Consider the following 23,907-nt stretch of genomic DNA (forward strand, 5'->3'; position numbering starts at 1 on the left):
GATGTAACGTCTTTAGTTTAGTCTTTTTGGAAAAATGTGGGGAACTTTTAAAGCTGGTGACTTCAGATGAGGGAGACCTTTTGCTCCGTCCTGGCAACAGAAAATATTCCGTCACGCCACCATTTTCCCAGCTGCACTTTCATTCATATGTTGAATAATTTTCATTAGAAAGCAGAAACTACGTCATTTATTCAGGTGTGAGCACGTATGGGATAAAAAAAAAAGATCAATTTTGTGTGTGACTGAAATACTTTGATACCGTGAGCGTGCGTGCGCGTCCGTGTAGGATCTGCTTCCCCGTGTATTGGCTTAGACACCGACGCCGTCTGTCTCCGTCCCCCCGGTGGAGTCCGGAATTCCTGCGGCCGCCCCTGATCACTCATCACTCGCCCTCCGTGCACACGCCTACCGCGCACGGTGCCAGCCACATACTGTACAGAACAGCTGTCAGATGCGGTTGCGCGCTTCGAGCCGCACATCAAACAAAGACTCCACGTCCGCCAGCAGGCTGCAGAGCAAGGGTGGAAAGGCTGTTCGCGTCTCCGTGGGTAGGTGGACTCCTGGCGTCCCGTCATGAATCAAACGGCCACCGTGTCGCATCAGGTGAAATGCCAGTCCACCAAGACCATCAAGGTAAGGCTCCCTCAACCTTTGTGCTGCGCGCTCATCAACTTCTGCTGTTGGTGGCAACTCTGCATCAGTTGGGAACTTGGGTGCAGGGTTTTGGAATGCGCATTGACGCGCAGCGCGCCGGAGCCGAAGCGTCCCTCACCGGGCGCTGAAGCTCCAGTGTGGGCTCGTTTGTGTGTAGCCCGGCTTCACTGGCCACGTTTGCGCAGGGAGCTCCGATCCTTCACGCCGGGAGTGTTGGGTGAGGAGCATCACGCTGGCGCAGTGAGCTCATTTCATTCAGATCACGTCGTCTTCTGTTTCCCTTTCCCGCGTGTGAAATGTTCTTGAAAGGTGTCATCTGGACCATTTGATGGCGCATTAGTTGCTCAAGTTTGCCGGGCACGGTGGGGTTGAGGGACTCGCCCCTCGCGCCGGTGCTTTTTGAGTTGTGCTTAATAAAGTGGCTGCAAGAAGTGATGAAAAGACGTGAAGAGACGTGACGTTGAGGTCTGATGGACAATTGTCTCATCCGCATTGCCTTCACAAGGTGCACAAACCTGAGCTGAAGAAGGCGTTTTTTCTCCTCTCTGCAGTGTGTGAGTGCGGGCTCGCCCGTGCGTTTGCGTGTGTGTGTATGTGCGTGCGTGTGAGACTCCACGTCTGTATCGATTTTGCCGCTGGTTCTGCATCACTTTTCACCCCCGAAGTCCCACCAGAGAAACGGAGCTCGGGGCGCAATTGCATCGATCCTCCCTCCATCACGAAAGCTGCAGTTTTAGGAATATAAAGATGAATTTTAAGAATTAATGGAGTTCAGTCTGGATTAACTACCTGTGGGATTAGTGTGTGTGTGTTAGTTTGCTACTTTTGCGCATCGTTTAGAAGATGGAGCCGGGTGCGCCATCTCTCCATGCGGGTCCTCCGTGATTTCTGACCGCAGAGATAAACGCACATCTTTATCTGTCAGCAAAAATCACTGCATGAAAACACAAAAAGTAACATCCAAGAAAGGAACCAGTAATTCGATTCAGCCTCGAGTTCACGTTCGCTTATTTTGGTTTATTTGATAACTTTAAGTTTTAAGTATTCTCACAGTCATCAGTGCCCAGGGAAACTCCCAAATGCCCCAGATGCGGACTTGTGTGGGGCAGCTAGGTATCCCACAATGCACTTCAACGCAGGCCACAGCGACAGTGATTGCAAAGGCTTTACTTCAAAGTAAGGACACCCAAGCCTGAAGTCCAGGTGTTCAGAAGTCCCTGGACCAGCTAATGTCCAGAAGAAATGATGAGAAGCATAAAATGAAGCAAACTCGCCCCCTGCTGGTGGGCTGCGGCGATCTTAACTCCTGTGTTGCTCATGTCGAGTCTTCGTGATTTAGATGCAGCTCCGCCATTCGTTCACTCCTCTGACAAACTGAAGATGATGCATTATGGGATGGCAGCGTGGTTCATGACATGTTTGGGTTTGAGTGGGAGGTGTGGGGCCCTTCTTTATGATCCTGATGGTCATGAATGACTCTCAGGTGGAAGGAAGATGATTAGTGCCTTAATGGGCTTAATGAACTGAGGCAGTAGGTGTTTGGCTTTCAACCTATTAATAAAACTCCCACTCTGATGTGCACACGTATTCCCATAGTTGCCTCCTAATTTTTATCCATGCTGTGAACAGCTCGGTGTTACTGCGCCCCCGCAAATGTGATCAAAGCGGAACATAAATAACACAAATGAGCTGTTACGTCTCTGTAGGTTTTTAATTCAGGCAGCACTGCTGCTTTCTGAGCGGTCACAGGGACTCCAGGCCACTAGATGGCGCACTAGTGGGTCAGGTGAATGTTAGAGAAGCACAAGCAGGTTTAATGAAGCTTAATTTAACAAGTGAATGGAAGAGGTGCGCCATGTAAATCAGGTTTAATCTGGATGGTCCAGTGGTCATTTATAGTCTCCTGATCCAGAGTTTGACACTCTGTCCGGTTGGATCGATACATCCGTTCAGACTGGTCAGTCGTCCACAAAAATGTCACAGTGGCAGGAAGGTCCTTGGGGAGCTTGTGACCGCTCAGCGGAGGCGCTCCAAAATGCCATTAATTCGACTTCAGCAGCCAAATCAGCAAAAGAGGGAATAGGAGAAAAAGAGTGACTCCCTCATGTGTCCTTCGGTCTGAGCTGACAGAAACAGGAAGGAGGATTGAAAGAGCTCGTGTTATTTCAACTCTGCTGCTTCCACACGCTGACACATATATTCACACGTCAACAAATAAAAGCCCTTCCGCGTGAAACCGTAAACATGCCGGAAAATACATTTCAACTCTCTGAACAGTGAGCAGACAAAGAGAAGTCTTTACTCTCAGGGAACAGCCTCGCTCAGCCAAATTGGTTTAGGCTGTTTTCTTTCTCCTGTGACAACAAATAAAGCCTGACTTTCATTCTCTAGAAATAGCATATTGCTACCTGGAGTGTTAGGAAAGACACTCCCTGAATCTCCGAATGTTGCTTCTTCCTTTATCCTCTTTTTTTTTTAATTTCATGGAGAATATCCAAGAGCTGATTGACCAGTCCAGATCACACCAGCCTCCTCCCAGCTGAGGATGAGCTTTGGTCTGGAAGGTCTCACGTCCCCCCAGAGATTCCTGAAGACCTTCAAACACACAGGAGTCACAGTCAGGATTAAGTGCAAGAACCTCCCTTGTGTGGCACAGGAGCAGCTAATCTGCTGGTCCGGCCCCTGACGTCCGCTGCCGAGGTCTTAACGGCTTCTCTGTTATCCCCTTAAATGTATCCGTCTTCCTATCGCAGCTGTGTCCTCACGCCACAAGCAAGATACAGAATCCAATTAGGAGGAAGCAACAGATTTTCCGTGGGCCTCACCTCCTGGGGCCTCGCTGAGTTTAACATGGCTGGAGGGGGTGCTGGAGCTCATGCCATCAGCTGTCCTTGGAAATGTCAGGTCCACCCACACGCAGACGGTAGCTGGGGACGGGACTTCGTTGCTGATGAGGTTTCAAAGCACGTGAGGACAGATAGTGGGAATCTCGAGCGTTTCAGAGGCTTCTTAAAACCACTGAGCTGAATTTCTTTGACCTGCTGTTAAAGTATTTAAAGCAGATTGATGTCACATGGTTTCATCTGCTGACTTTTGGGCTGCGGTGCCTCCGTTTCTACAGTGTCACTTTAACGTCGTTGGTTGTTATAGCAACACAGCAGGAAAATGATGCAACACACATAAACAAGAATGGTGGAGGATACCGAGGGGGTCGTCCTTTTGACTACCGGCTTGGGAATGATTTTTTATTTCTTCAGGATGACTTTGTCTTGTTGATGAGCCGCCAGTGATCTGCAGTAACTGCCGTCTTAAAGTGACCTTGCTTGCAGTCTTGACAGGGGTGGTAATAAAAAATACGACAGCAAATCTCCCTGAGAGAAAATTGAAAGGGTTGAGGCAGTTTGAGCAGGTAGAGATCGGATTAATCTGCACTGGTTTACCTTCTTTAACCACCGGCTGACACTTTACTGCTTTACTGCAATCTCTGATTCAGGGTTTTCCTTTGACACAAGTCTTAAAAAATACAGAGAAGAAGAATTGTGATGAAGGAACGGCTGCGTTGTTTGGTATCGATTGGTCCAGGATGTTTCATCTGCTGTTGTATAAAAGCATTCCTTGGAATGGGTCCTTATTTCTCCAGGTTAAGTGCTGACGTCTGTGATTTCTCTTTTGGTTGCCAGGCAAAGGCAGCGGTGGTTTTTACAGAAATAGGAGACGACACATTAAAAATGAGTAACTTCTCTTTGCAGATTCGACCATTTATGCAGCTCCAGCTGAAAGAGGGACTGAGATCCTTCCAGGTTCCATTTAAAACCCGTCCCTGTTGTCATAGATTGTGAGAATGCCCAGAAAGGTTGAGTTTGTGAACGCAGGCAGGAGCCATATTTACCTCCCACAGAGAGCCATAAATGGATTTTGGGCTGCTCCGGCGGGCTGGAGTCATTACAATGAGAGAAGACTTGTGGCGTCAGTGTTCAGGCAGAGCCGCCACTCGTTCCTGCAAACAGGCTCCAGATTCCAGCAATAGGATGGTGCTGTGTCCCAGTCCTCCCACCCCCCCTGAAGATCCCACACCCGCTGATGACAAACAGCAGGAAATGGTCCTACTTCCTGTCTCCGTGGACCGATCTGTTTGATGGGGCCTTGCCAACCTGGTGATTTGGATTGTGATTAACCAGTTTGGTGAAGAGACCCAGCTCAGCTTCATTCATCTGTGGTTTCACTTTCACCTCTGAGGTGCTTCTCCATTCTGTTTCAAGCTGTTGCCATGAAAAGCCGTCCATAGAAACGGTGAGGACAGTTTGCTGCAGCTAAAATCTCGTCCCCCACCGATGCAGTTTTCCACTAACAGATGAGGCAGTGCAGGGTCTCCCACACCTTCTAAATTCCTCTGTTGCAGCTGCAGGCTTCAATCACTGTAATTCATCTATCAGACCTTTGGCCTTTGCTTATTTGTTTGTAATAGTTATTGTCTTAAAAATCCCTAAATGTTAATTGCTGATGAGCTCACGTCACAGGGGCCACGTGGAGAGAACAATGAAATGTACTGGAGCATCTGTCAGACTGTCGATTAAAAAATAAAAAATAAAACAGCAGCTTTTTCTCAAAATAGAGCAGTTTTTTTCCACTGGAGATATATTGAGAGTTTAGGCACTGACACGCTTTGATGGCACTTGAAGAGAGTCTGATTTCAGATAAAGTGCTTTGACAAGTTCGTCTGCAGCCGTCGGTGTGAGTTTAGAGCAAAGCAGCGAGGATGATGAGGCGGAGCAGCAGCGTGTCCCGAGTACTGGAACACAATTTGGAATTTTCTTGTCATTGCCTGGCTCCACGTGTGCACGTTTCCCCCCCCTCTGAATATAGATAGAGACAGCCGAGGCAGAAGGAGCAGCTTCTGCTTTGATTGCTCTTGGTTACGGTTTATTGCGTGATGAAAGAAAATATCAAAGCAGGGATGTTGAGGAGCATCCACAGAATTGGATTCAGATTGGAGATGTTTACCATTCAGCAGGAGGAATGCCAGCATCAGCCTCTCCAGGTTTACCCACACGCCCCGAAGGTCTATCACGTATCAAGTCTTTAATCCTGCTCTGGACCGACTGGCTTTGCCGAGGTGATGGATTGCTGGAACCGCTTTGATAGGAATGATGGCGTCGGCTCTCAGCCCTTTAACTCCATAAATTACGCGGCTTTGCATGCTCTTCTCCAAACTCCCTCCTCTCTAAGTGCATCTTTCATTCCCAGGCCTCAGAGAGGAACGTCTAATAGACGCGTCGCTAATCCGTGTTGTGCTTCGGGAATATCTGCCGCATATTTGCATCAGTGTTTCCTCTCCGGACGGCCAGTTTGTCCCTACAAAGACAAGTATAATGTGATAACATTTTCATTTGAAACGCTCCGCTTATGCAGATTCTACAATCAGAACATGTGTCGAGCCCCGCAGGGCAGAAGATTGGGTGAGCGTAGCAGCTCGTCAGATGGAAAATGACCCCACCAGTTGTTTGTAGACGCCCAATGAGGGAGAGGATGCTCGGATGTGCAGGTTGGAGAGCTTCTTCCCCTTCTGAAACGAGCCCTCATCACTCTCTTGTTCCAAAATGACAGTAAAACATGTGCTTCTCTCTTTGTTAATAAAGTGGCTGCAATAAAGTGGTTTCTTTTTGAAACTTGTGTTCTTTGGAGTGAGCAGGCTGCAGAACCTGCTGTGCAGCGAAATTAGAAGCTGTGAGAGGGAACAGAGAGCACCGAGGATCTGAGGAGTCCTGGCGTGCAGAATGGCTTCATACTGCACTTGTTTATTTTAAGGAATTCAATATGCAAAGAAGGAAGTTTTCAAGTACTTCAAGTACTTAAGTAAGGGTCTAGATAATGTTAACGAGGAACAGAAAGATTAAGTTTATGTTGTTGTGTGGGGGCTGAGGGTGTCCAGGAAGTATTTAGAAGTGTGCATCTTCTCTTGTAGAACAGCTTTGTGCTGTTACACGTATCCAAGGGGAGCTGAAGGATTAAAGGAGTCCGCAAGCGAGGAGACAGAGAGCGCATGAGAGAGCGCATGAGAGAGCGCATGAGAGACTGTTGTACGCACGGCTTGTTTGGATGGACTAACAAAGTAAAGAACAGAAGTACAAGCGCTCTCCTTATTTGACATGGTGTCAGAAAGTGTCTGGACAGAAGAGGACGCACACTGAGGAGAAATAATTACGCTTGCTCCACGACCGCACGGCGACGAAGCCGAGTGAAGAAGGAGACGTTGTGTCCTCTAGGGACACGAGGCTGCGAACATCGTTAAGTCGTTCGCAGTCGCTACCAGAGAGTGACAACGACTTTGATGACGTCCTAACAAAGTTCGAGGAGTGCTTCATATGACAGAACGAGGGAGCCCAGTTCCACCAGGGGACAGAGAAACCAGACAGAGAACTTTATTTGCTCATAGACCAACTTGTAGGAATATGGGATAGACAGTTATTAAAGAAAGAGCAGCTCATAAAAGGCCTCAGACTAAACTAATGGTCAGACAAGCTGAGGCTGTGGAGCTAACCTGAGGCAACAGGGGGCGCTCTCGCACCGCATCCAGGAGAGAAACCAGCACAAACCACAGCCTGGCAGAGGAACACAAAGAAGAGGGATGAATGAAAGCAAAGTGGATCAAAACAAGGCTGGGGGAATAAAGCTGATGCTGGCTAATACGAGGTGTGGAAAAACATCAAATAAAGAGAAATCGGGCTGCCCAGACTGTCAAAAGGGACACTGAGGACACATGTGCCACACAAGAGCAGTCAAGGAGGTACGCGAGGAAGCAAATGGAGAGGAATCATTTTATCTTGGGGCTGTTGATTCAGGGAGATGGACAGTGACTTGGACACCACCATGGACACCACCATGGAGGTTCACCTCCATCCAGGCAGAGCTGATGAGACCAGGACAGCCACACTATCCAGCTAGCTGTCTATTATTACCACAGAGAGGAGCTCTGAGAGCTTAGTAACCCCTCAATCTATGACAGAGGAGATACGAAGCATTAGCACCCAGCGGGGGGGGAAGAGGGCGAACCGTGGACATCTGACGGATCCCTTAAAGAGACTGAGATGAGCATGTCCAGGAGATTAAAGCAAGCCGAGACAGCGACTGTGAGGGAAACTCATCTGGGCTCTGTTGTAGGCACGACTTGTTTTTAAAGAACAGAAGCAGGACCTCTTTCAGGATTAGTTCTGGCCTCAATACACTTCACATACGTTGGTAATGGGTTTGAACTCATGATCAGAGTGGAGAAAACATGAACTTCAAAGGCAAAGTGGGCGTTTAGTTATCGGACGCCATGTAAACGGCCCCTGGTTTGGAGGTGTTTCCTGGGCATGTTGGAAGAGAAACTGCAAGCGAGTGATCTCGGACCAGTGGAAGATCTCACATCAAAGAGCAGATGTGCGCGCCTTTGAAATCCGGTTGCTACGGAGCCGATCTCGCCTCAACTTCCTGTCTGAGGTCGTTTGTACTGAGCTGAACTGCAGCCTGGAGACGCTCGTATACGTTTGGAGAAGAAGGGCTGGAGGATGGAGGGATGCCTACGTAGATGCACACTTTACTCCTGCCATCCACCCATCCATCCATCCATCCATCCACCTGTCCATCCGTCCACCCATCCATCCGTCCACCCATCCATCCATCCATCCACCATCCATCCATCCACCCATCCATCCATCCATCCACCCATCCATCCATCCACCCACCCACCCATCCACCCATCCATCCATCCATCCACCCACCCACCCACCCATCCACCCATCCACCCACCCACCCATCCATCCATCCACCCACCCACCCACCCATCCATCCATCCACCATCCACCCACCCACCCACCCATCCATCCATCCATCCATCCACCCACCCATCTATCCATCCATCCATCCATCCATCCACCCGTCCATCCGTCCACCCGTCCATCTATCCGTCCATCCATCCACCCATCCACCCGTCCATCCACCCATCCACCCACCCACCCACCCATCCAGCTCCCCACAGGGTTGTTACCCTCCTGCTCGTGACCTTTTCACCCCACATCTCTGCTATGATGGTTGATGTTCAAGTGAGGAACGTTCTATATCTCTGCTGATGGATTTCCAGCCTCGGCAGAGCCGGGGTGTTTTCCAGGCTCCTCCTCGGGAAGTGCAGACATATTGTGGTGCTTCTGTTCTTCACGTGAAGGCGTTGATTGGTGCAGCGCCTCATCAGAGTGTGAAAACCAGGCTTGTTAACAGTTCACCTGAGCCTTCGCTGCATGTGATAAGTGTGTTGCTTATTTTCTCCAGTCAATGGCGGCACAGTCGAGGCTGATTATGATTTTCCATTCATACGACACAACAAAGGTGGGAAGATTCTCACGCCCACACCCCCATCGCGCTAAAGTGGCGGCGGCTGGCACTTTAATCAACAGACTTGTGATGCCCTGGTGTTGCCCCCAGCCTGTGAGGACCCCAGCTGGAGCTGAGGCAGAGGGGCATCAACACACCGCTGAGGCTGATGTTTATCTAGGAGCTGGAGGCGGAGGAGGAAACAGGCTAAACATCCAGACACTAATTCATCAGAATCCACAACATCTGCTGCTACCTGAGTGTCACGGACACGTGGGCCCAACCTGGAACCAGATAACTGCGACTTGAGAGCTTCCAGGCACCTGCATGTAGAAGCTGCTGAGCGTCTTGTGGCTCCTGGCTGGACACTGCCCCAACATCCCGGACGGTGAAATGAACGAGTTCCTCACTGCCTCCCCAGTGGCCCGAGGCTCTCTGGGAACTCTGGGGAGGGAGGAATTATTGCTCTGTGTGTGTGTGTGCGCGCGCGTGCGTGTGTGTGTGTCTCTGTGCACACGCGCCGCATTTGTATGTAGAAAGTAATGTGACGATGCGCCTGAGGACGAGGCAGCAGCTCGTCCAGGCAACACAGCAGAGAGGAGAGAGGTGTCGGAGCATTAATGAACACTGCTGTGCTCCTACAGTGGACACACACACACACACACACACACACACACACACACACACACACACACACACACACACAGACGGATAAAATCTAAGGTTTTGAAAGGGAGCCACTGCCTCTGTTGGTTCCCAGAAGAAGTGAAGGGTGTTGAACTCCTTCTGTTCTGATCTCCGAGCAGATAATTGGTGATTGACACTGGAAGGCTCCAACAAAGGAAGCTGATCCTCCCTCAGCAGCTCGTGTGGACAATAAGACGCTGTCTCGTGGTCACGGAATCTGGGCTGCGCTGCCTCTGTGTTCCTGCTAGCTAAAGGTTTGACGTCTGGCCCGTGACGCTGGTACCGATGGAGGAACAGCAGGGTTTGCTGCAGCCTGTTCTCCTCCTTCCTCATCACCCTGGTGCCTCTCACCTGGGTCTGATTGACTCCGCCCCCTCCCGTCATGAGGCCTGACTGTCAGGACTTTTGTTGCAGACTAAAACTGGGCTGACCTGGACCAACTGGTGCTGCAGGTTTTCGCTTCCTCTCTGAGATGTGATGGGAGCCGACGGCTGGAGCGCTCATAAACGAAGACCTGGAGATGGAATTGGCCCTTGACAGGAGCAGAGATGCCGTTGAGCTGCCTGCTGTCGCTCCTTCACACCAAAACGTCTTTAATCCTCAGCGGAGACGGGCGGCGGCTGGGAGAACAGACAAAAGGGACCGCTCCTCCTCCCGTTGTGCTCCTCCTGCTCACGGTGGAACAGGATTTCACAGCGGCACCGATTCAGCGGCAGCCCCGACGCACTTCTGTGCTCTTCTGTGTCTCTGCTAATCTGCTTTAATGGGATGTGAAGCGTCAGTTTAATCTCGGCGAGCGGCCCGGCGCTCCGATTCTGACTGACATCCCGGCTGGATGTGCTCCACAAATTACGTACTCTGAAAGCAACGATGCCCCGTTGTGAAGATAAAGGTCACGCACGTTAAGCCGAGGGTTCGGAGAAGGTTGTTGGGTATTCTGGGCTGCTGCTTCCATCCCGTCTGGGGTCGGACAAAGTTGGTGAAGCATTTTTGTCTGCCTACAGGACAGCGAGGGCAGACGGATGCACAGGCTGTTGAACGCAGCTCAGATGTGTTTGCTTGTGTATTCAGTGGTGTCCTGCTTGTGCATAAATAAGCTGCTCAGAACAGATTTAAGCAGAGTCCATTTGCATATATTTCTGCAGATATTCTCACAGGCTCCCCAGAGTCAGACTGTGTGGGAGGAGCGGGAGTGTCGATAATCTAGATTAATAAGGTGTCGTTCCTCTGTGATGCTGCTTAATCACGTTCTGTGGCTCCAGATTATGATGCTTCTGCAGCGGATGTAGTCACATCACTGTTCTGCCTCTTTTATTTAAATTAAGAGCTCTGAAATCACAGAGCAGACGCTCCCATTCAGCCATCTTGTCATCAACAACTGCACAATCACAGGTAAGCAGCTAGCGTATGCTAACAGGTGTAGCATTGGCTTTCATGCAGGATGGAGGTCGGACAGCTGCGCAGCGCCCCCAGTGGCCTCGGCGCCGTCTGGCATCTGGAACATTCCAACATTTTGCTTTTCTTCGCTGTCGATGAGGGAGATAAAAATCCAACAAGGTGACTTTGTCTGCGCAACCCAAATGATTAAATGTCAAAACAATCCCGTAAATAATCGATCGCCTCTGGCGGCGCCCCTGTCGCTGCTGTTAAAATGCAGTTGGAAGTTGGTTATTACAATTTGCCGTGTGATCAGGCTCCCTCGTGGTAAATGGTGGCAGCAGCGCCTGGAGACGGAGCTCATGAGGGTGATCGAGGTGCTTTGAATCCCCCAGTGCGCTGCAGCAATTTGCACATGAATCTGTATCCCAGTAACGTGTGCTGAAATAAACGATGCACATGTTCTAAACCGCCACAAATCAGCTTAAAGCGTTGCAGAACCAGCACACGTGCGCGGCAAACGTGGCTAATGGCTAATTCAACACGCTAAAAATGCACTCGCACCTGCCTCTCATGGCTGATTGCAGTAAAGCATCATGGGGGATTGGGTGATGCTAATCAAAGGCTCTAAAACAGCCTGATGGAACATTTGCCTGCGAGCACCCGTGCACACGTGCATGCGGAACATTTCCTGCTGCTCCTGTGCTGTGAGAGACGCAGCAGGTCTCCGCGGGTGGAGACACGACGCCGTGCTGACTGAATGGCCGATTGTTGGGCCGTGAGCAGCGGGTTCTGACCCTCGGCTGCTTTATGGCGACCTCAGCGTTTTCTCTGCTGTGATGGAGGAGCGAAGGCGTGGGCGGAGGTCTGCATCGCTGGCGTCTGCTGGACGCACACAGGTGATCCCAAACATCACCACACGCTGCCCTCAGTCTGTTCAGGTTAAAGGCTGGAAGGACTTTTCTATTCTGGCTTTAAAGTTGATCCGATGTCGCCTCTGACAATAATCGCAGGATAATAATCGCAGAAAGTGACAGAATATTTTAGCGTTTATTTTTTTAATTGAACTAAAAGGATGGGTTTTTTTTAATGATGTGACTTGTGAACGTTTCTTTCCGCGCCCGTTCACCTTGAAACTAAGAAGATTCCTGCAGAAACGCCAGAAACAAAGTCCACTCATAATCGCTCTGTTCAATTTAGCAATTAGTGCAGGAAAAAAAGCAACTTTCAATGTCAGAGAGGAATCGGCTTTGATGGTCTCCGAATAATGGCTCTTTTTACCAGCCTCCTGCTGAACCTTCCAGACTTTATCTGAATTCACAAGCCGCACAGCCGTGAGAGGAGCTATACTGTATAAAATATGAGCCCAGCGCTTGGTTTGCTGGATGTGGGACCTTTTATGGTCCCTGGAGATGGTCTGTCCAACACAACTGCCATGAAAGATTCCCACCTTCTATCCCAGAGCGAAGAAGCGACAGTTGAACGGAGGGCGGGCAGGTGGGAAATCATCCTGCCTTAGTCAAACATTAGTGAAAGTGGAAACACAGAATGTGAAATTGGTGAGAAAATCAAGTTTGAGCAGAGCTGAAGTACCTGTGGCTTTTGTGTGGGATTTACAAGCACAGTAACACCTCTGGTTCACACAGGTGAATCACACCTTCATTATTATTCCAAACCCACGTCCGTGGTTGTGATGGTGGTGGTTGATTCGCTGAAAATACGTCCTGCTCCCTTGAAATGTTGTAATTATTCCAAATAGTAATTCCTGGCAGACAAACGGAATTCTTTTTCTGAACTTGTGGAATTTGTAGGGCTGATGTGAGTGTTGTTGTTGATTGGTGTATTGATCCCAGATTCTTTCAGACTCGTTGTTTTCTGAGTAGGTTAAATCAAACTTTCATGGGTTTTTGGCTTCTGCAATACACCGACGTGTCCAGCAGGGGTCAGTATTGCCCCGCATGACATTCCTGATCATGACCCCGTGAGAGGCGGTGGGAGCTCAGCCTGCTGGGAACTGGGCTGAGGAGCCGAGGCTTCTCGGTTCGAGCCATGGAAGGTGTTCTGGTAGTAGGGGAGGGTGCCAGAACAACTTCAGAGCACTGCTGCTTACGTCTCAGTCAAACTTTATAGAAGTTGGACATGAATTGTCAGAGCTGGATGCATTTTTCAAGCATTTCAGCAGCTGCTTGGTCATCCTGATGAGACCTTTGAGGTTCTTCTGGTGCAGTCTGACACGATATTCTAGTCAAACTTCTTCATCTCTTCCTTTTATTCAGCTTTAACTGGGATGGTTTTTGTTGTGGAGCAGAAAAAAGCCTTTCATGAGGCGCGTGGAGGCGTCCGGACTGAAGGGAGGAAGCCGAGGCATGAAAGCCGAGGGTGGGCGGCTCAGATCAAGAGTGAGAAAACATCACAATTTACAGCCCAGCCTGTCAGGTGGGGACGGAATTGGCCTCCTGGGTCACACATCCAGTTTGGCCCCCGGCCCCCTGCAGGTCAGACAAGATTTACTGTCAGCGGGCGGAGCTAATGACAGGTCCAGCAGGGAGACCCCCCACCAGCTTCATTGTTTCTCCCACTGTTTCTCTCTCTCTCTCACACACTCACACACACAGTCTCACACTCACACACACGCGTCAATGCCCAATGTTGAGACATGCAGGAGTTCTTGTCCAGACAGAAGCGGTGACACCGACTCTCTCTAACGTGCACGTGGTGGCCGCTGGTGTGGTCACATGACCCCTCAGGTTCCATCTCAAAGATGAAGGTGACATTTTCATTTACAGCTGCCCAAATCTGCCCCCAGCTGCTGTGTTTTCAATTGATCTGCTTCTAAATACCCCTCCCTCCTACCCCCCCCACCCCCACCTGCCCCTCATCCTTCACATATCAGTGTAATCAGCCAGTACGACGCTGACATTCGGATCCTTGACAGTAAAACATTGGGGACCCGTCAGCATAGTAATCACACAAAAACAACGCTGTGAGGCTGCTGCGGTGCACGGATGTGCACGGATGTGCACGGATGTGCATAATTACACAGGCTGCTTTTTTACAATCTGGAAACTTGTCTTCATTTTGACAGGTTTGTTGCCCCTGGGGTGTTGGCTGGGGGGGCATTTTACGAAAATCCCCGTTAAACCAAATTAGATCACATTAGATCACAATCTAAATTTAGCAGTTACATGCAACTGCCCTGACCACCAGGGGGCGCTACTGAGAACGCTTCCTTTTGCTAGCACATAAACAGCTATGCTGGCGTTCTCTAAGATAATAATATAATGATTTGACAGATGGTAAAATCATAGTGTTGCTTTGCTGTTGCTCCATCATCATCATCATCATCATCATCTTGTTGGTGATATTTAGGCCTCTCTAGTTTTTATTTTGTCTCTTTTGAACAGGAAACGTATCAGAACCTCTGACTGGACCTCAGAAATAGCTACTTTTAGTCAAAGATGCTGGTGAAAGTGGGCTAACACGTTGCCTGATTCCTTTGTCATGGTGCGCACAATAACTCTTGTAAACATCTCCTCCTGTGGTTGCCTGGAAACTGTAGCCCAACTTCTCCTGTGTGCCAAATATCATCTCCCTGCTTGTTGTGTCTTTATTTCAATCCAGCTGTTTTTATTTGAATTGTTTTCCCGTTGGCACCTTGACCTTCACTTACTGGATTTAGCCGGAGCTAACAAATATCTACATTTCCTCTAAACACTTTAATGGCTGCGCGCTGCTCCCCAAACCGCTGCTTCAAACGAACCCAATCAAGTAAATCGTGTTGAACCTTGGCGGTCAGATCAGCCTGGACGGTTTTAAACGAAGCACTGCGCATCAACACGGCCGTCGGTGTCGGGCAAGTGCTTTATTGATTTGCTCATCAAAGAGAAATTTCACTGATGCTAAAGGTTTGGAGGATGTTCGGAGCGTTGAGACGGCGCCGGGTGAGACGACTAAAGAGCTTTAATGGGTCGCGCCTGCGGGGGGGTGGATCGATGCGGGAGCAGCTCCTTCCATTCGGAGGGTGAAGAGGTGACACTTGTCTGGACGGTGGTGTCCTCAGTGATGGACAGTTGGGTCGGAGTATCACGGAGGCTTCACGGCTGCACCGGGCCGCAGCAGCTGGGATCAGAACCGGACCTGAGCCCGCCGGTGGACCCGCTCTCACCGTCAGACACGTAGAAAAGCTCATCTCACTTAGGAAATTCTGCCTGAAGAAACGTGTGATGGGTTAGCTGTAGCGTGGCGTCCTTCAGACACCTCCCCAGCAGCTTGTGTTATACACGCTAACACGTGATCACATGATTCCCGGGCACGCTACATGTGTTTAAAATAGTCGTTAGCATCGCTGCTGTTGCCGCGTCGCTCCGCCGGCTCCTGCAGCAGCGGCTCGCGTTCCTGTTGCTCATCGATAACAGATAATTAAATCTACCTTCAGAGGGGAAACGTAGCGTCTCCACAGAGTCGGGCTGTAATTGCACCGCCTGTCGGAAGGGTTCCGCCGGCACATTCTCACGCAGAACTTTGGTAAAGGTAAGAATAATTGCTTTGTAGTATCTCCCCTGGACACCAGTAATGTGTTTCTTATCGCGGCCGAGCTGGCTGCGATGCGCCGCGCGGCGCCGTTATTATGAGACGCACATTTACGGATAATGCCAGTTTTCAGCGCCTGAGAGGGGCTGCGACTGGACCGGGGATGAAAAAGTGCAGCTTCTGCCTCACGTAAATGTTGGAATGGTGGTTTTATTACAACTCAAAGGAGCATAAAATGATCACATGCTAATCCCTCCCCTGCAGCAGGAAAGGCAGGGGCCGTGCACGTATCACCAGGTCCCATCCCTGCCTCAGTGCTACCCATCCTGAGGCTACGCTGATTAGCAGCTGGACATTGTTTCCAGTCCCCATTTTAGCCTCCAGGCTGCTACAGCTGCAGTGAGGCTTCACAGTTGTTCTCTCTACGCCCTCAACTGGTTCCTCTTCCTCCTCTTTGCTGTCAGAACGCAGCTCAGGAGAGGTGAGGGACAGAACAAACGGCCCGGTCTGATCGGTGGATTCACAGCTGGAGCTTTCCACCTCTGGTTCCTGCCCTGACTGCAGTCAATAGTTCAGATAAAAAGATGAAGAGTGGAAGGAACAGTAGCATTAATGAAGCTAATACCTGCTCAGTGACCTTTAAATCCTGCAGGTTTGAACGCCTTTAACATCCTTTTCACCATCTGAGTGCAGTTTTTGGCTTTAAGCGTGACATTTCCTGCCGTGCACGCGGGCCGAATTCAACATTTGTGGCATTTAATTGCCTTTTTAAGCTGACGTGGAGCTGCTCCACACAGGAAGCAACTCTCATTCACGGCCTGAATCAGAGGAGGCTGAAAACCTGTGGAGTGTGAAGGCGCAGCGCACGTTCACGTTCCTCACTTCATGCTCCGCATTTGGCTGCCGTCGACCATCTCCAGAGAGCAGCTGGACGACCCGAAGCAGCCTTTTCCTCCGGCAGCAGGAGGCTCCGGACCAGCCAGGAAGCTGACCTTGGCCCGCCGGCTGGCTGCAGCCACGGGTCCGACCCAGTGCCGATGGTGCGCGACCTTGGCCGTGACGTCAGACTGGTTTTTATGGTCCTGCTTTGAAGGAGGTGCAGCCAGCCTGAACGCGGGCCGCCTGCATACCTGCCTTATCCGTGCAGCCTGCGTGTGGCGTATTAAAATTCATGAGCGGCGCCGGTCTGGATGCCAAGGTTTATGGCAGCGTTCTTCCTCAGCACAGGTCCTGAGGGGTGAATGCTGGGGAGATTAGAGAGGGATGGTAGAGGAAGATATGGGATGAAGAAGGGAAGGAGCACGTGGGAGATGATTGAGGAGAAAAGAAAGAATTTTCAGCCAATCAGCTTCAGGGTATAATGCAAAGGTTCTCTGCTCTATAGGAACCTGCAGGGAACTGCCGATCTGAGAAGGGCTGCATGTGCACGGTGCAAACCCACAAGGTTCTGCACGGGTGCTTCAGGTGCTGCAGAACCAAGCCTGGAACCCCGCAACGCAACAGGCTGTCGGGATATCGAGCAGAGATATTTCCAGCAACGGAAGATATTGACTCAGATCAGGGAAAATGGAGCAAATCAAAGGAGGTGAAGGCAACACAAAGCCAAGAATAGGAAAAGATCGACGGAAACCTAAAAGTGCTCGAGGAGGAAAGAAAAACCCTCCATCTTTCCCCAAAACAAAAGAATCTGCAAAACCTCAGGAGCTTTTAAAGAACAGACGAGTGAGAGAGAAGTGAAGTGTGTAGAGGCCAGGAGTGGGTGAAGGAGTGACGGAGGGAACATGGGGGGAAGCGTGATGGGGGCGCTGGGACCGCGAGACAAGCTGTTGACGCGATGCTGCTGGGGGCCGCAAGGGGGCAGTGTTGCGTTTACGGCCCGTCTGTAAGAGTTTGAAATTCAAACCTCCACAGCTGAAGGACAGATCAGCACTGCAGGAGTAGAAAATCACACACACACACACACACACACACACACACACACACACACACACGGTTGGGCAGTGTTTTGTGGGCTCCTCTTTTTTATTATACAGGATAACTCAGGTAAAGGTCGATGTTTCCAGGCGAAAGAACGGGAAAATAAGCTGAATCAAATATTATTTTGCTTTTCAGCTCCTCCTCTTCATCTTCTCAGACACCACCCACAAACACCATGTCACTATGATCAACCAAACATAATTAAATTTAGTCTAATGAGAATTACGATGTTAATAAGCGGCCCTCTAACTGTAATTAATGATCTAAAATACGCACATGCGGTGAACATTTAGGTTTTGCTAACACTAACAGTCAAGTTAAAAAGCCAATTCCCTACAATTTATCAATCCATTAATCCTCAAGTTGTGATTCTGTGATGATTATGAATGTTGGAAAATGATAAAGAAGAGAAAAACCCCCAGAAAAATTACATTTGCATTCATGAAAATAAACAACAATATCGTCACTTCATCATCTTGTAATCATCATTCAGGCCTTTTTAGTTATTAGTTGTGGCATAAGGAGGGCATGTTTATCCTGAAGTTCTTGTTCTACAGCGCCACCATGAGGTGGGAACGTCATCCCTGTGATTTAATACGCTCTTCGTCACCCTTCAGAGGTTTGATAGCTGAGAATTCTGGAAACAAAGGTGAATTATGATTTTACAGACAATCAGTAGATGTGATCATTTTATAATCTGCATAACTTATTAAACTATTTAAATTCAATATCAACAGGACACAGATCAAGCCGGTTAATGGTGTGGTAATGAGTGTTTTATTTTTAATGATCAACCTTGAAATAGCAAAAAAAAGATTTTCCCATCACAAAAATCTAGCTAAAGTGAGTTTTTTTATTTTTTTTTTTACAGGTGACACAAACATTGGAATTGATCCTGTTTGCTAACTCTGGTCATTACACATATATTTCAGCATATTTAATTACATATTTATTTAAATGAAAATATTTGGTTTTGTATTTTTACTGGATCGCTGACGATTAACCAGATTCTGCCTGGCAACAGAGTCAGGAAGGGCCGTGATTGGTCGACGCCGGCGTTTGGGAAGAATCACGTTATTCAGAGTTTTACTTCTCCTCCATCTGTCCTCTGAAAGTGTTTGACCATCAGGATGCTATCAGAATGTGTCAGGTTGATTTATGGACGCCATCTCATCCTTTATTGTTTGTTTTTGTCGTTGAACTTTACGACGGTGAAATAAAGATATGATGGATGTTTCAATCGGCCGCCGCTTTTCAAAGCTTTCACGTAAAGTCACAAAAACAACAAACACGCAGCGTTGACAGACTCCTCTGACGACATAAACGCAACATCGGGCATTAATGTCGCTGCGTGGAGAATTCACAATCGGCTCTTAAAGGAACCCCCCCTGCGCGCCCCCAGGGGGCCGCTGCCAAACCCCGGTGACAAAAATAGGCCACATTCTTGAAGAGGGTTGGGGTTTTTAACCGCTTCCCTGTGAGAGAGCTCCCTGGATGCAGCCACGAGACGTCTTGCTCGTGCTTTGTCCTGTTTGCCGTGAGGATAAAGGAACCTGCTGTTTTCTTCTCCCCAGACTCGGCCTGAAACAAACATGAGACGTTTTCAGTCGGACGGCCTGAAGGTGGCGAGCTTGGAGGGAAGGGAAGCGGCCGCCGCTCACATTAAACATGTCCTCCAGCAGCCACTTCTGAACTCTGCCCGTCAAAGGAAAGCGTTTCCAGGGTGACAGATTCGGGCCTTCTCTGGATGGAGCTCCAAAACTGTCAACGAAGGGGGAAGGTCTCCGCACCATCGCTGACATTTGATGGTTATTAAAACTGGATGATAGTAAAGATAAACACATGTTTAAAGTGTGAATCTGGAGTGTTTCGACCCTTCAGAGATGCCAGCTGGAGAGTTCTGGGGTAGAAATGTGTGACCACGTGTGTTCACATGTCACCGCCTCCTAAAAAGCCAGTAGCAACAAGCTAACGGCTAACGCTCCCACTTCAAGACTCATCTAACCTTCGTCATTTAGTAATTAAAGTTTCTACATTTTTCATTTTAGGTCAGACTGTCGAGGAAGTTTCAGGAAGGTCAATGAATCTTTGCAAACGGCTAATGATGAGCTGCTCCGTTTCACAGCCGAGATAATTAAAGGCTTCCTGGGTCAGCATAAAGCCGGCTCAGCAGACGCTTGGATCGCTCTGACTGGCTGCTCCTCTCCCCCTCGGTCCTCCTCGCCTTCCCTCCTGCTCCTCTTGCCGCCGGAACTCTCGCGCGTCCTCGGTTCCCGGGAACGAGTCCTTCCGTCTGACACCGTGCGTTTGTCACCTGTGTCACATCAGCATCAACGCTGTTATATCCAACGGGAACGCGTTGACTTCCCCTTTGGCCCCAGACGCTGGTGAATATCGCCGAGTCAGGCAAAACGTGCACACGTTGTTGAAGTCTGCAACATTTCCCGGCGCCTCGGAAGGTCCGCGCTGTCCCAGCACAGCAGGAGGCGAAGCTCAGCTGGAGCGGAGGACGAGGAAAAGTTTCCTGACTGCTGCCCAATTAGAGAGGGAAGCCCCCCAAAGGTGATGTGATTTAAATAACTCTTTTAATAGGCAGCGACTCCAAGGGCTTCGCTGGCAATTATCACTTGTGACCTGCAGCAATTATCACCTGCTCCCAGCAGACAAAAGGCAATTTCCAGCTAATTGAGTGCTAAACCAGTGGAATTGCCAGCGCTTGACCTTTCAGCGGCGGTGTGGAGGGGGCACGGGGGCAGCTGAGAGGGACGGGGGCCTTTTTTCTGCGTGACCCTGATGACATAAAGGCAGCCTGGGGGCAGGAGGACGGCAGTAGGTGTCACAGCCTTTATTTCAGACCACTGAGTGATTCCTCGGAGGATATCCCTCCCATATGTTGGGGGGGGGGGGGGCACGTTTCTGCAGATGATTAAGAAAATGAAAGCCTGGAAGTTTAATGACGGGTCGTCTGTTTGAGTCGGGACTTTCTGTCAGTGTTGTTTTCCAGAAAACGCCATTTTAGACACAGAGCCCAACGGTTTTCTTCCTGGGCGCATTTGTCTGACATTGACCCCCCCCCCCAAAAAAAAGCTTCTCAAATCCTCTCAGGGTTCTGAATCTGCAGCCTTCTGTCAGAGAAAAAGGTTCATCTGAAACCACTGAAAGGAACTCTGTATGAATTAAACCCCACAAGTGGAAGATTGTGACGTTCCCGCCACCTTTTTCAGCACAATCCCAGCCTGCAGGTTCTGGTGCCGTCCGATATTTATGCTGGACTCACAGCTGGCTGATCTCAAAGCTTTTTTAATCACATAAAAATGAAAAGAAACATGCAGGAAGTAAATTCTGTCCACCCAGAAATGGAATCGCTCCCTAAATGTTCCAGCGACGCTACCGAGCAGGTTCTGGTGCTCCAGAAAAGTCTTTCATTTCACCTCAGTGAAGCCAGATGAAGGAGCTATTTTGGGCGTATTGAGTGCGCTGAAGGTCAGCGGAGTCCGTGCGCTCTGATGCTGGAGAGAGATACGAACGAGGAGGGTGCCTTTGATCAAGGCCACCGAAATAAGGAGATGAAAAGCAAACGCGTCTCCGATAGTCTTCTGCTTCTTATTCCTGCTTCCCGACGCCTTTTCACGCCACCAGGAAATTTATGGGAGTGCAACAAAGAGCTCCGATAAATTCCATTTAGTGCAAATTGTTACTTTCAGCTGTAGAATTACGGCTGAATCCCGAGTCCGGGGAAATGTTTTTATCAATGCAAATGTGTGTGGCTTTCAAAAAACTCTTTCAGTCTGAAAACAGCAGAGAGGGACGGACCAGGTGTCCATTATGGGGAGTAATGGACAACACGGAGAGCCGGCGCTGACCATAAACTGATCCATTTTTATTCACAGCCCGTCGCCACAGGATTGTGATGTGTCAGTTGTGAGACAGAAAGAGCCTTAGCCAGGCTAATCATGCGCAAAGTGCCAGAAAACACCGAAGGACGTTACAAAAATGGTATAAATCTCCCAAACAAGCAGCTTTTGTTTGTGGCCTGAGCTCTTACAGAGTTGGGTTTCACATCTTTTCTTCAAAGCTGATGTCTGATGTGCTGCATCCTGGGAATCTGCATCCTGGGAATCTGCATCCTGGGAATCTGCATCCTGGGAATCGTTAGCTAGCTGCTGCCAACACGACTGAAGACCAGAGCAGTAGATGCATGCGTTAACACACGTTTGCTGCTTCATGTTTCATTCTTAGCTCAGTAATACAGAACTTCCCGAGGCTCAGTAGTGGGTTTAAAACATCTGTGCTCGCCGTTCAGGACCGGCCAGGGATATTTTTGCTCCATTGCTCACAGAAATAGCACGTCCAATCATCAGCTGGGCTCGGCCGGCGCCGCCGGGCTCGATGCATCAGTGATTGGACTCTTGATGGCTGACAGACCCAGCCGACGGCCGCGAGAATGCTTGTTCCAGCGATGCTCAGAGCCTGAGAGCCCGACTGTAACAATGAGCTTTAAGGTTTTAGATCAAATATTCAAAGTTTCACTGTAAAATGTAACAGCGGCTTTGATCCATATGATCCATATTTGACTTCCTGTTTGTATCTTTGTCTCTGACACTGAGAGGATGGGCGGAGGTGAAGTTCACCTCTGTTCACGTGCTGCCTGGCTCTGCGTATCTGTTCACCCTGAGCTCTACTAAGCCTCTCAGGGTTATATGGAATCTCCTGCATGGCTGGTTTCCAGTATGAGCTTCATACTGGCGACTCCGACTGAAATGAATTAGCTCTCAGACACACTCGTGTGAGCATGGAGATGCTAACCTGGAGCGCGCCTACAGGCATCATGGGAACGGCGTGTCATGTGTTAACAGTGTTGTTGTGTTCTGAATTCCTCACCACTGTCCCAGTTACAGCAGAGTGATAAAGAGGAAGGAAATGGATTTATTTACGTTACACGTCTGAGGTGTTCCCTGTTCTCAGCGCAGAGCGAAACCCCCCGATGCTACATGCTAGCACCAGTTGAAGTTTCCCAAACACAACTTCCAGCCTCCGCCTCATATTACTGATGTGTGTGTGTGTGTGTGTGTGTGTGTGTGTGTGTGTCTCGGGGGGGGGCTGGCTATGTTACATGCTGGCACCGAGGCTCTGTGGAAGGTTTACATGCTAGCGATACATTTCAGTCAGTTTCCTCGTGCATCTGCTGCAGCAGTTCACATAGAAACGGACTTCCGCCCGGATCGGCGCTCTGTTTACTGCGCGTATTTCCACACACCGAGGACGAGCGTGCACGTGTGATACGATCTCTGCCTCCACACTCTTCTGTTACGACCGTAAATAATCAATAACCGACTTGGCTTCGCTTGAAGGTGCTCTGAATAATGTGTTCAGCAGTACTGAAAAAAGATCCGAACCATTAAGAATAATGAAGGAGTGCAGTCCGGTCACGGACGGAGGCGGTTTATCAGAGTTTGTTGCTCACAGACCTGAGCGGATCAGCACAGAGCTTCAGGAGCAGGTGATTTACTCTTGTGGTGAAGTCAGTAGCTCCTCGCAGAGGTCAGAGGTTTCATATCGAGAAGAGGAATTTGTGGAGTCCTCATTATTGGCCAACAACGAAAACAAACTAAAAATGAAAAAACTCAACCGATCCAAATCTTATTGGGTGAAGAAACACCATTTGGGATTTCCTCTCTCCAGTCCTGTGGCTCCTGTGAAGGTCGAGCTGGCGTCTCAGCGCAGCAGCAGCAGCGATTGATCGCTCTCTTCCTCGTATTTATGTATGCTTTTCAACAGCCTGATTGTCCCAGATCAATGAGTCTGCACCTTGAGACGAGATCGCGGAATTTGGGCCTGCGACCGTATTGTGGTTGAACCGATCTGAAATTGATATTGATCCCCGGAGAGCCGAGGTTATTCATTGAGAGGGGGCGGAGGTGTTGGCTGCTGCCTCAGCGTCTGCAGCTTTAATGATGGAAGTTTCATATCGGCCGAGCTCGCCGTCTTTCACGAGGAGCGTGATGCTGCGCGGAAGGACGGACTTCTGGGACGGGGGAGGCAATTAAAGCTGTGTTTGCTGGAGACGGAGCGATCTATAAAAGGAACAGCAAACAGCATCTTTGCTCGGCGCCGACACCAAACCGGAGCTGGAAAAAGTCAGTTTGAAGCGCTTCTCTTGCTCCCGGTCTCGTTTTTAAGGAGGTGTGGAAGCGGAAGCACGTGACTTTGTTGTGTTTGAGAACACCCGACCCCTGACCCCTACCGTGACCTTCCTGATGTTGTTGTTGAAGGCTTCTTTCCACTCTTTGCTGGTGTTTCCAACCTGCCCCGCGCTCCAGTTTCCTCCTCGTCTCC

General features: G+C 49.5%; 1 protein-coding gene across 1 annotated transcript in view; it reads left to right on the forward strand.

Moving 5' to 3' along the window:
- The first annotated feature begins 334 nt into the window (after positions 1-334).
- Positions 335-23,907, forward strand: part of LOC130514076 (inactive dipeptidyl peptidase 10-like) — an 89,247-nt gene continuing 65,674 nt past the window's right edge. Inside the window, exon 1 of the mRNA XM_057013468.1 lies at positions 335-633. Coding sequence (XP_056869448.1) covers positions 574-633 — 60 coding nt within the window. The 5' untranslated portion in view covers positions 335-573. The remainder of the gene's footprint in view (positions 634-23,907) is intronic.

Source organism: Takifugu flavidus, chromosome 1, assembly GCF_003711565.1.
Source record: "Takifugu flavidus isolate HTHZ2018 chromosome 1, ASM371156v2, whole genome shotgun sequence".
Taxonomy (NCBI): Eukaryota; Metazoa; Chordata; class Actinopteri; order Tetraodontiformes; family Tetraodontidae; genus Takifugu; species Takifugu flavidus.